The following is a 13,825-nucleotide window of genomic DNA, read 5'->3' as shown; positions in this document are numbered from 1 at the left end:
GCCTGTAGCCATAATAATATTTGGATTTGATTAATTTCAAAGGAAGGTAAGATCTAATCAGTTGAAATCCTGAAAAATGAGGGAAATGCAGCTTAATATATACAAGGATGGAAAAGAATTTAGCTGATTTGAATGAACTCAAATCTCTAGGGCCAGATGGATTAAATCTCAGGGTACTGAAGAAACTAGCAGAACTTATATTTGAGAACTTCAGAAGAACTGGTAAGGTTCCAGCAGACTGGAAGAGAGCAAATGTAAAAAAAATTCAAATCTTCAAAATGAGAAAGGAGGAAGATCTGGGAAATCTGTCAGCTGAAATCTATAGTAGGCAAGGTTCTCAAACAGATTATCAAACAACATTTCTGTAAGTGGAAAGCCATGTTACAATTATTAGATGCCAACACAGATTTATCACAAACACTCATTGCATCACTGTATTTTCTTTGAGAGTTACCAGCTTAGTAATATATTTTCCTTCATAAACTAGCAATGAGCTAAAATGAATAGGATGGAATTAACAAAGAGAAATTATGTATCCAGGTAGGAAAAATGTAAGTCACAAATCTAGGATGAGGGAAACCTGGCTTGGCAATAGTACATGAAAAAAGGTCTAGACATCCTTGTCAGCACAAGTTAAAATGAGACAGCATTTAGGCACTATAGTTCCAAAAGGACCAAACTGAAGCAAGTTCAAAGAATGGCTATAAGATGATGAAAGACTTGGAAAAGCATTGGTATATGTTATTCTGCAAGGAATAAGCCACAGAACATGGTAACAAAATACTTCGTTAGTGTCGGCAGAGTCAAGAGGTGAGGCAACCATTGTTCTCAGGTTAAAAGGTAACAGAGGTCAGAAAGGTTAAGTGTTGGATGACCATATAAGGGAAGCTGCATTTTGTAACTCAGCCTTTGCTTACTCTGCATGTGAATCCCTGCCAGATCTTGCTCAGCCCTTGCTCAGCACGCAAGCATGTGTGTAAGACTGTAAATATGCTTTTTGTAATTAGACGGTTTTGAGAACTCCAGGGATCCGGATGGAAACTGTTTATGTTCTCTGTTTGTTTGAACACAACTATTTTTGTTGAAATGCCTGGTGTCTTTTTTCTGATCTTTCGGGCCAAATGCTTTCCAGCACTGTGCGCATGCACTAACAAAAAGAAGCCCTTCAATGAACAGTTAACAGATCTGAGTATGTTTAACCTACAGAAAGAATCACTGAGGGGAGATATGATAGCAGCCTTCAAATATTTGAAAGGTTGACACAGAAGATGAGGACTTATTTTTCTATTGCTCCCAAAGTCACGACCAAATCCAGAGGGTTAACATTTCAAAGAAGGTTCAGGCTAGATATCAAAGGAACTGCTTGACTATATGAGATGAAAGCCAGGGGAACAGGCAGTCACATGAAGTAGTGAGTACTCTTTCACCAGAACACTTCAAACAAAGGCTGGATGTTCATCTCATCCAACATGTTCTAGTGGTTCCTCCACTGAGCAGGGGATTGAACTAGATGGTCTCTAAAATCCATTCCAACTCTATGATACAATATTTACAAATTCCAAAACAGTATTACAGAGCTACCAGTCAGTTTTGAGATTATACATGTAATGGTTAAAATGCTTGGTATTCTTACTATTAATGTTTCTGTTTTCTTTCATTTTAGTTGTGATTCTCAGATAGAAAAAAACCCCCTTATAATTACTTTAGGTTGCTACACTGTCAGCAGAGAACATTTCAGTAGCATGAAAGATCTCTGTAAAGATATGTTAAAGGCGTTATGATCATATCTCATGCTGTTAAACAACTACCTTTCATAATATTAACATTCCTAAGATATAAATTGGCACTGTCTGGTTAATCAAGTTCAAATTCAGTAAGGAAACTAATAAAAGAGAAACATTTCTTTTCACTGACAATAATACTTTTTTTTTACTTGTTTGTCACTAACGTTGGGCTTCCCAAGACTACTGATAGTACAAATCAGTAAACTTCAGTATTAAATTTGCTAATGTTTATATGGTAAATGGACTTTTAGGAAATCTGTAAAATATCAATATTAAATTACAACAAATACACACATACATATTTATTACACTATTTCTTTTCTTTTCATGGCAAGCAACATTATGTGGAGCAAAGAAAAGGAGTAATAAATAATAAGCCACAGAAAGTAAACATATGAGATGGAGGGGAAAGTACAGAGGACAGGAGGGTATAGAGATATAATGAATAATGTTGATGTCCATCATATTTTTTTTGCAATTCAATCCTCATTCATTCTCTCTCTATATGCTAGATTGTCTCAATTAATTTATTTCACACAGGTTACTTACTTCTGTATTCAGGTTACATTTATTCAGCAGCCTCATATTTTTTACTCTAATTCTTCTTGTTTTACCACCCAGTTAAGTACCTCAAGTCTACTGCATTCAATATAATTTTACATTTCTCCTGATGTACCCAAGCCTCCTTAAATATAAGGAAATATGTAGAAACACACTTTAGACATAGCCAATTTTGCTTCTTTCAGCAACACTCATTCATCATGACAAACCAGCTACCTTTCTACCAGCATTTGCATGCCTTAAAATGTAGTAAACATTCTACCAAAGTACACAAGTATATCTGTTTGGTTTAATTTTTCATAGCAATTGTTCACCCTACTATCCTGTCAAATACAACCACCTCAGGTTTTGATATGTTAATTCTCAAATCCATACTCCTTACTGCATCTCCAATCCATCTAAGATTTGTTGCAAATCATTCAGGTTCTCAGGTACAAAAAATATAAAACCACATTCACATCCCAAACCAACATACTTGTAACATCACAAGTATTCCTTAAACAGTTATTTATTTTTATTATTTTATTTATTTTGTATCTGGCCTTTATTATTTTTATAAATAACTCAAGGTGGTGAAGATACCTAATACTCCTTCTTCCTCCTATTTTCCCCACAACAACAACCCTGTGAGGTGAGTTGGCCTGAGAGAGAGTGACTGGCCCAAAGTCACCCAGTCGGCTTTCATGCCTAAGGCATGACTAGAACTCACAGTCTCCTGGTTTCTGGCCTGTTGCCTTAACCACTAGACCAAACTGGTTATCCATTAATCCCTGGTCAATACTGGATCTACTAAGCATTCAATTTATTTTCACATATACTTTTCTTCTATCTTATACCACTGTTCCAGCACACGTACTATATTAAGTCAACTGGTTCACACTTACAACCAGTTGCAGAACCCCACGATCATGTAATTGCCATTTGCGACCTTCCCTGCTGGCTTCCCCAGAAAGTCTATGGGGAAATTGGCAGGGAAGGTCACAAGTCACTGGGACAAGTCTCCCCCACGCGCACACCCTCCCCAGCCCGTCTGTGCTCATGCCACACTGGCTACTTGCATACCCCTACGCACCTCCCTTGTACCCTTGTGTGCTCCCTCACACCTTCCCAATCTGCGCTGTGCCTTCGCGCATCCCCTCACCCCTTCGAACAACCTCCATGACCCATGCCTCTCATGTACCCCCTTACACCCTTCCCAACCTATACCATGTCTCTTGAGCAACCCCAACCCTTGCCATGCCTTCCTTGCACCCTCACGCACCCCCTTGCACCCTCCCTGCCTGCGACTCTCACGCACCCACTCGTACCCTTACCAAACCATGCCACACCTCTTGTGCACTGTCCCCAACCCTTGCCATGCTTCCATAGCACCCTCACGCACTCCCTCGCACCATCACACACTTTTCCCAACCCGCACCTCACCTCACACACACCCTTGCACCATTGCGCATCCCCTTGTGCACCCTCCCTGACCCACATCACACCTCTCATCAACCCCTTGTGTCTTCCCTGACCTGCAGTTTGCCTCTCTCACATCCCTTTGCACCCTTCCCAACCCATGCCTCTCGTGTACCCCTTCACAACCTCCCAGACCCTCCCCAATCTGTGCCTCTTATGCACCCACTAGCACCCTCCCCAAACTGTGCTGCACCTCTTGCGCACCCCCCTTGCCCTGCTGGCCTGCAATTTCCTATTGGCTTCCCCAGACTTTGGTTGTGGGAACCTGACAGGAAGTTGCCTCGCCTAACGACTGTGACATTTGGTTAAAAACAGCAACCAGGACTGCGGGGATTGCTGTCGCTAAGGGATGTAGTTGTGCTTTATGACTACATTGCTTTGTGATGGAAATTCCAGTCCCAACTGCTGTCATAAGTCGAGGACTACCTGTATAAGTAGGCATAGTCAGAAAATTCATCAAAAATAAAAAACAAAAGTAAAACGAAATTCTTTCATTACATGTACATTTCTGTCCACAGACTGATTCAATTAATACTGGAGATTCTAGCATGGTGAAAAGAATATGTGGCTCTATGCTCATCATAGGTAAGAGCAAAATGTTGGGATTGTTCATAATTTAGACCAAAATTTTAAAACTAGAATTTTCATTTAAATACATATTAGATACATATTATTGTAATTCCAATAATAAATTGCAGTATCACAATTTCAAAAATAAATATGTGAAGTAAAATTAATTGTATTATCGTTATCATTATTATTTTATTCTACCTTTTTAATATATAACTCAAAGAGGTGAACATACCTAATATTCCTGTTACTGAAGTGACCCCTGGGGAAGATTTGTAAAACACTACTTAATATATCCAAATTACCATGAATAACCAAGCACAAAAGGGCACAATGGAAATAGTAGATTTTGATGATGGCATTTATGACCCACTGTTTGCTCCTTATAATACCTGTTTAGCTCATACATTGCATTAAACTTGATTTAACCATAATTCATTGAATAAATCACAACTGACCCTGTTCTCACTACACATTAAGCCAGAAATCATGTTTTACATACCACAATGGCTGGGTTCACACAACATACTAACCCAACAACATACTAACCCAAAATTCAAGAAACCAGATTATGCCTTAATGCAAAGTATGAGCCTAGCCATAGTTACTTCTACCAGAAGAAATACAAGGTGCCTTTTCCTCCTTTCTCATTCAAAAAGTACACCTCCAGAAATCCTAAACTTGCATTGCCATTTTAGAATCACCAGAGGAACTATGCATAATTTTTCTATCCCCCAATGGAGAACTATCTTCTCTACAGGATGAAGTAAGGCTGTGGATAACTGCCCTTCAGTTATGCTACTATTATCTTTACACAATAGCCAGTTATCACCATCACCAACATTATTTAGACTTTAAATGCTGCTCACTACTGAAGTATGCATGAAGTGTTTCTTGATCTTAAAGTTGGATACATGTAACTTCCCAAGACATTAAATTTCCTTAGACACTTACACCATTTTATCTCTTTTAAATTTCACTAAATCACCAAATACATGAAGGGATCTTTTTTTCCTACTTAACACCAAATTTAAAATATCTTTAAAGTAAGAAAATTGCTGTACTTTCTGAAGTTTTTAAAAACATTTTTTAAATGGAGATGTTTAGGGTACTCCTACAAATTTCTCACAAATCTCTCACAATTATGCTTGCATAATAAAGGCATTGTTTTGTCTGTGAAATCCAATTTAACAGTATAATATATAACTAGACTGCTAGACTTAAATTACAGTTAGTTTCAAATCTCCAATCAGCAATGATGCAACCACCACTAAGGGGAACTATATATGCCTGTGAGTTCCCTATAGAAAAGAGATATAAACGTAATAAGTTATCAGACTTAAAATATACAGTAAATTATGTAAAATACCTCAAGAATTGGAACATTTTCTTTAAGTTCAGCTGTATGCAATGCCAATAAACCAATTGCTAGGGCTGATCTGGCACGTCTGTAATGAAAAGATGTAAACTTTGTGAAAGCCACAAATCTATTTAATACAGTATATTTTAAATCTACATAAAGCACACAAAACTATTTAAAAGTTCATTATTTAAAATATTTTATAATCTGATTAGCAAAGTAATTGTAAATTAAACTTAACTCTATGTTCATATTTTCGTATACTGTTCATCCAAATTACTTTTTAAAATGTATTACTATTAAACCCGTGAATGCGGTAAAAATGAGATTAAATATTTTTCAGATCCTTGAAATTTAGCATGTCCTGAATATTTTATTTTGAATATTACTTAACAATCTAGTATCAGATAAACTGTACATTTCTTACAAATGTTTCACTACCATTGATAATCTCTGAGAGAGAGAGATACTGCTCCTTCATTTTTCCCCTTCCTCTTGTTCCCATTCAAAATTGCTTAACACCTTTCTCACCCACAGCGGTCATGATGAAATAAAATGTCACATTAGCATAAAATGCTAATATAGTCTTACTTTTCTTTCAGCTATATAGCTTTAGTTGACTTTTTTTTAATAGTCAGTGATTGTTACTATGGAAAATTATAGCCCTTGCTGTAATTTTTCTAGAAAATTGTAACTCATACAATTCACAGGTGAAGTTCTCCTTATTTACTATCCTTTCAGAATAAGATCAAGGGCAAATCTGTTTTTTGTAATCAGCCAGACAGCACAAAAAGGAAATGCTCAAATAATCTGATCCAAATACCTCCTGCTTGAAATATGCGTTTTCTAAATAGTGAGCTGGAAGGCTGTATTAACTGAGATCATCAAACAATCAGCAGAAATTAGAAAATATTGCAAGCTGTACCCTTTCAGACTACAGAAAAGATCATTCAGTAACCTGGTCCCAGAAGATCCTACTGCTGCTCTAAAGAATAAATCACATGCAAAGACGGCTAAATTGATATATGCCATTCTGATCATAGTTACTGACTTGGCTGCAAACATTCAGGGACTGACAGAATGGAATACACATGCATGACTTTTCATATCATGTCTCCAGAGGCTTTATAATTCGTTCTTTTAATAAACAGCAGCACTGCATCTAGTTTATAAATAAGGAGAGACATTTTTGGTTACTTACATATCCCAATTTGGAGCTATCCGCAATTGTTGAATCAATATAGGGAACTAAAATTTAAAAACCAAGAATCAATTTTTTCATTATGATTAATAAATCACAATCAGTTGTAACAGCTGTATAGTTTTATTTACTAAAACTTTGCAAAAATGATAGGTTTCCATTTGCTGTTTATAGTTTCAATCACCAGTTCCCACCAGGTGTTGGAGATGGAGGGATGCATAAATGTACAGGTGTTCCTCGTTTAGTGACCATAATTCAGACTGGCAACTTAGTCATTAAGCAAAGCAGTTGCTAAGTGAAAAATCGCATAACCGCAACTGGGCTTATGATTTTACTTCAGCTTTCCTTTGCTTTATAGCATCAGAAGGATATGACCCTAAACAGCTGGGTGAACCCAAATGGCGGGGAAGGTTTCTGGAACTCGACCCACTCTCTTGCCCTTTGGAATGCCCACTCCAGCGCTCAGATAATTAGCAAGAAGAGAATTGCTGTTTATATTTACATTCATTGGAGAGGAAGGAATTACACAATAGTAAGCAGGCACACAATGGGGAATACACATTGAAAGGAATTTGCTACTACCAGCTGTTTGCCTAGCAAGGTTGCTATTGTGAGCCAGGAGCCACTTAGGAGGTGAACAAATGCCTTTAGTGTGAAGCTGATTAGAGTCTTGTCAATTTCAGGCAGCAGGAAGGGTCTAATCAACTAATTGGTTGAGCTTATTAACTTGTGGTTAACACTTTTTAGGGAAATGGAGAAAAGCAGCTCAGGAAGAGATAGCTTGTTTAGGCAATCTCTGCTCTGTGCGGGGCACAGGACAATGCATACTGGCTGAAATAGTAAATATGTGACTGAGACAGAGATGCTGTGAAGGTTGTAAATGTGGGCATTGGTCACAAAGTTACTTTTTAATTACCATCATAACTGCGAAGTCACTATATGAGGCAGTTGCTAAATGAGGACTACCTGTAATGTTTATCCACAACCTTATTCTCCAGTTTATGAAGTTCTGGATGGTCATCAAAATACAATTGTTTATATGGTCATTTTTATTTTTATATCTGTACTTGCCAAAACACTTTCTTCACAAATATATCGGTTGCAGGTACATAATAGTTCCAGATGCATTTTTCTTCAGAGAATTTTAAGTACAATCCTTTTTATCTGATAAATGCATTTTAAGCACAAGCCATGTGGAATAGTATTAGCCTATTTTAGTACTTCTGATTCTTCCACAACATATTATTTCATAATATCCATCTCATTCACATACAGTTTATGCAATATTTTATCTAGAAGTATATTCAACATATTTCCTTGCTTTATCTTTCCTAAGTACTGGTTTCTTGCGTATGCATACTTAGAGGTAAGTGCCATTATGTAATTGGAAATTTCTCTCAGATAAATATGAATCTAAGTGAGTGTCCTTTGGGGAGAAAGGTGTGATATAAATTATAATGTTTAATTATATTATATAATTATAACAACATAATTAAACATTATTTTCTTACAATACAATAAAAGGTATCATTGTAATAGCTGGGTTTACTACATTTGTATACCAGTGTTGGTGTCCTAACAGTCAGGAACCATAATGAGAGAAGGAATAAGTCTCTAGTTGTCATGCGCTGCCTACCTCTGAATAATTCTCAGACACTGGTTCTGTGGAACAGGCTCTGATTTATTCACAGCGTAGATACAGATTGGAAAAAAAGCTGAGAGTGACAGGAGCGCGCCGGTGCGGGGTTTAAATACCCCGCGCCGGTCAGCGCCCCCTCACTCGCGGTTACGTCACACCCCTTTGTCCAACACGTTGTCCTGCCGGTAGGTGAGGGGTTGCGAGGCCCCGCTGGCGTTCCGGGATCGCCCATCATTGGTTTCTCTATTCCTCCGGTGATTGCTGTCAGCTGGGCGATCTCCGTTGCGTTAGCGCTAACAGCTTGGGTGTGCCTCGCGATCCGTTTAGCCATTGTTTCTTGACCTTCAGTCTTTGTGAGTTGATGGCTACTTATCTTGAGCCCCTTCCCCTGTTTCCTTTCTATTGTCATGTGTGCCATTGCGCTGATGTCTTCAGCTCAACGGCACTCATGACACTAGTGTTTTATTACTGCTACATTAGACAGAAAATCCTAACATACTGAAGAAGCATGAGAAAACCCATACAGATAAACCCCAAAAGTCAAGGCGGGTCTGTTCTGTGTCTCTTTGAATGACTACTCAACTCCTCCCTACTACGCATGCATTTTCCCCCCTGGATAGGGGCCCCCTTCTGCTCACCATCAGTGCTCATGACAGTTGGCTCTTGACCCTAAAGCTTACCAGCTGGGTGTCAATTAATCTTGTTGCTACTTCCTTATAGCCAAGAATATTGCAGAGATAGCACAATAAGTTCAATTTAATTCTGGTGGCTCCTGTAGTTTTCTCTAGGGAGCTGGCCAGTTGATACACTTGTTGCATAAAGTCATTCCACTCTGTTTGTTCCAGAATTAAGAGTTTCTCAGCTGAATAGAAAAACAAATCAAGAATAGTTTTAAGAGCACATGTACTATTGCAGTTTACAAAATGTAATAGAATAATATATTTTTTAAAATTTTTACTGAAATATTCAATATTGACCATGTTTCTGTGTCACAAAACAGAGCTTAGTTGGCAAACAAACATAATAGCACCAACTTGCTCCTTCTAAAAGCCATCTGTTCTAAAAGCCATCTGAAACCAACTCAGGGTAGAAATGACCAGGTTCAAATTATCCTACTTCAGACACATTATGCAAATGTGGAGAAGGTGCTAATGCAGGGAAAGGTGAAAGGAAAGAGAACAGGAGGAGCAGCAGCAAGGTGGATGGACTCAGTTACAACTGCAATGGGTGCACCATTAGAAGAACTGAAGGACCAGATTAGGGACAGATTGACATGTTAGGGATAGACTGTCATCACAGATAATCACAATCTATGTGGTTGCTAAGAATTGACTTAATGACTTGATGGCACACCATCAATGAAGTCCAATATATAATGACACAGATAGGTATAGAGATAGATATATATTTAAAAAGTATTATTTTTAAATGTAAGAACTGTTGACACTACAACAGAGGAAACAATAGTCAGGTGCCTCACCATCTTGAAAGAAGGCAGTTGAATCCTGTCTAACTATCAGGTGCCCCTGTTGAAGTTACAAAAAAGACAATCCTTCTCTTGTGCTTAAATATAGCTACTGTATATGATCCCCTGAATTTGTAACTAGGATTCTAGTCCCTACTGCTAATTTATTTATATTCTGTTCTATCTTTTAGACAATTGACTATATGCCTCTGGAGCATATATCTGATTTTTGTGCATTTAGAGCTATTTTGAGATATTAAAATACTTTTTAATGAGCAAGATTTCTGAACTATATCTGAGACAAAATAATTATTTCAAGAGAATTGGAAGAGCATCATATGAGGTAGTTATCAGGCCCATAATTAATAGAGTCCACACATTAAAAGGCAATTTTATCAGGGAAACTTATTCCTGTGGAAAACAATACTCTATAAATGTGTACTGTGCATTCCATTCAGAGGAAGAAGACAAATGAAAGCACCTTGCTGTTTAGAACACTAAGTTAGATGTCAGATTTAAAAGCACTCAAAAAATCAAAATACTTAGTCACAAATAAAGGCTTGGCCTGAAACCCAGAAGTAGGGGAAATCATAATTTCCACATGCCTTAGCACAAAAGAGTTTATTTGCAATTTGGAAGTATGATGACAAATTAACCAGAAAATAACTTCATTACTGGGCTGAGGGGAAACAGGTCTTCCAGCTGGATTTTGGTATGCACCACTTACAAAAAGTACTGTGAAGCAAGAAAATTAACTACTGAACTATTCCTGAAACTAGCAAAGTACCAAGAGCACATCATACTGGAAAACAAAATAATACAAAAGCTATACAAAATGCTATACAAAAATGCTTATATACTCTTCTAGGGATTTTTTTCCCCAGTAACCAAATCTTTTTATTTATCCATTTTCAACGGAGATGCGTAAAATAATGTAAAAGAAAAACAAACAATTTACCATACACAAAAACACTTCTACTGATGAAGTTCCATTGAAAATAAAGAGACATTATTCCAAGTCAACATACATACGATACAGCTGTAAATGACAGAAGCTGCATTTCTATATACACCTCTTAGGAGTAAGCCCCACTGAATTCAGTAGGACTTTTAAATGGAGCTGTATAGGATTGTAATGTTAATTCAGCGGGTATGATGTAAAACCTAATCACTGTTCATCTTGCCGATCCAACATTATCTTGGACTGGGGACAGCAGCTTTCCAAATACCAGCTGCAAGGGAACAATGCAGCTTCCTTTCATGCAGCACTCCATTGGTATTTGGTTGGTCACTGTAAGGAACAAATATTGCCTTAAGGTAGCCTTTGGCCTGATCCATCACGCTATTCTTATATGGAACTGGGCTATTTTTATTAATCTATTACGCTGCTGTTTATTGAATTGTAAGTAATAGAGCATTCAAATCATACTCTGCAGGAACATATATACCATAAACTCATATATTTAATATTATTTAAATGATGGAGCTGCTCTTCAGTTTCTAATTTCTATATGCATTCATACAGTAGCATCTGTGAAAGTTGAAAGTAAATAAAATTAGTGTTAAAAGGATGCAAAGGTTTTCTTTAATAACAAGAAATAATAACCCATTTCAAATTATCTTTAACTACTTCATTATACTATACCTGTATATGCTGGTATATGTAAATTTTTCGTGTCAAATTTCACTGGTGTTTGTTTCACAATCTGAAAAGGAAGAAACTGTTTTAAGGCAATTTGGGGCATCTCACAAAGAAGATAATATATATGCCTTCCTTTGGTTATAATACCTTGCACAATAATAAACCAATGAATGGTTAGTATGTCAACTATAAAATCACAAGTGTATTATAACAGCAAAGCTGAGCTCATAGGATAAAAGGTTGGAGGTCTTAAACTTCCTCTCCTAGATGCCCATTGAGTTTATCCATTCATCCTACCTTCCTGCCTTTGTATAGCTGCTTTGTAGTTACTGCCACCACCTATTTTCCAGGGAGATGCCTTTACCTGGTATCCACCCCTCTACCCCTGTATGTGAGACAACTTGGAATTTCACAGTCTAGGTGTCTTACCGGCAAACAGCAGGAAAAAAGATGATGAAAAGGAAATACTTGTCTGGAATCACCTCTTGGCCCTTATATTTTTGAGGTGTGTAACTGGGAAAGTAGCTCTCCGCCTTTGAGATTTAGATACCATAGATTATATCTAAAATCAATTTTTTTTCCCTAAAAAGGGAAAAAAAGTAAAAATTCCTTTTGAACTTTAGACAGTCACATGTAAAAAACAATGATGTGGGGGAGTACAGTGCCACTAAAATCACAAACAGTGCCTTAATGGAATCTCCGTAAAAATCTGTAAAAGAGAATACAAATTTGGAACAAGGTGTGATGGAATTATTGTTCAGAGTTGAGGCATCAAGTATACAATAACTGAGCCTACACAGCTGCAATAAGCATCGGAGACAAACTAAAGATCTTTACAAGTACACAGAAAATAAATACCCTAAGCACACCAATATAGTGTATAAACCAGTGTTTCTCAACCTTGGCAACTTTGAGGAATTCTGGGAGTTGAAGTCCACACATCTGAAAGTTGCCAAGGCTGAGAAACACCATTATAAACATTTAACCGTGTCTACCCAATAAGAAATCCTTGAATGATTGAAGGATTTCTTACTTGGGTAGACACGTGAAAGTGTTTATACCAGTGTTTCTCAATCCTGGCAACTTTCAGATGTGTAGACTTCAATTCCCAGAATTGAATCTTACCAGGACTAGCTTTGGAGGTTTCTGAAATTCCTACTTTAATTCTGGGCCTGAAGGAGAACCATCACAGCCTTCCCTTCCACTCCATGCTGCCACACACTTCTTTATTTCCCTTCTATGAGAGTTCTGCCTACTACCTCTCCAAAAGTACAAAATCCTCTCCCTTCCTAGGATGGGACACAATGGGCAATTTGACCATCTATATAGCACAGGACACATCAGAGTCAGTGCTGACTGAAACCCAAGACCCTGTCTATCTGCAATTTATATTGATTGGCTGGGAAGTCAGTGAATGTGTGAGCAGGCTTGCCTCTCCATTCCCTACATGCGTAAGAATCATCTCTACATTTAAGGATCATCTCTCTAGAACTCTCCTAGCATCTGATTCCTTTGATAACTGACACTGCATTCCAGGGCTATGCTTAAATTCACTTTAATTTTAGACATTAAAATGGCACAGTTCTCTTTGTAATGTAATTTGTAACACTTGTAATGATCTTTGTTTCAGGTCCCTATTGACAGTGTAGTAATTTTATTACATTAAAAAATGAGTTTGATTCACTAAGGTTGATCCGTGCACCTTTCCTGCATAGAGACTGTTCAAGGAAAAACATTTAAGCTCTCTATAAAAATCAATTTTTTCTCAGATATTAGATCCTCCACGGCTCTCAAACCAGTCTTCAGTTGCTGCTAGACTTCTCCCCAAGAAAAATTATCTTTTCTTATTTAATATAGGACCTACATTCTTGGGGTTAAGCCAGAGTGAAATGGGAAGCAATGCTTAGGAATTTCAACATAAGATTCTTATAATAGGAACTGTTATTTAAATTATTTATACAAATTATTTTGTTCCGATTCTATTTTCTATTTTTCTATTTCAGCCCTTTCAGGGAATGCACATTATTCTGCATTCTTTTTAATAGTGCCTGGCTTTATTTCACAGCATTCATTCATTTTCAGACGCTTTTATTATGGTGGCTGACAGAGTAATCCAGCCTGAGTATTCCTATCTAGGATATTCTA

General features: G+C 37.3%; 1 protein-coding gene across 1 annotated transcript in view; it reads right to left on the bottom strand.

The window, feature by feature from the left end:
- ULK4 (unc-51 like kinase 4) overlaps positions 1-13,825 on the bottom strand; it is a 214,459-nt gene that overhangs the window by 185,725 nt on the left and 14,909 nt on the right. The window contains exons 13-16 of the mRNA XM_063304147.1: positions 11,684-11,744; positions 9,254-9,435; positions 6,935-6,981; positions 5,743-5,821 (exon numbers count right to left, since the gene is read on the bottom strand). Coding sequence (XP_063160217.1) covers positions 5,743-5,821; positions 6,935-6,981; positions 9,254-9,435; positions 11,684-11,744 — 369 coding nt within the window. The remainder of the gene's footprint in view (positions 1-5,742; positions 5,822-6,934; positions 6,982-9,253; positions 9,436-11,683; positions 11,745-13,825) is intronic.

Source organism: Candoia aspera, chromosome 4, assembly GCF_035149785.1.
Source record: "Candoia aspera isolate rCanAsp1 chromosome 4, rCanAsp1.hap2, whole genome shotgun sequence".
Classification (NCBI taxonomy): Eukaryota; Metazoa; Chordata; class Lepidosauria; order Squamata; family Boidae; genus Candoia; species Candoia aspera.
The sequence above is the reverse complement of the archived record's forward strand: the minus strand, read 5'-3'. Positions and strand labels throughout refer to the sequence as shown.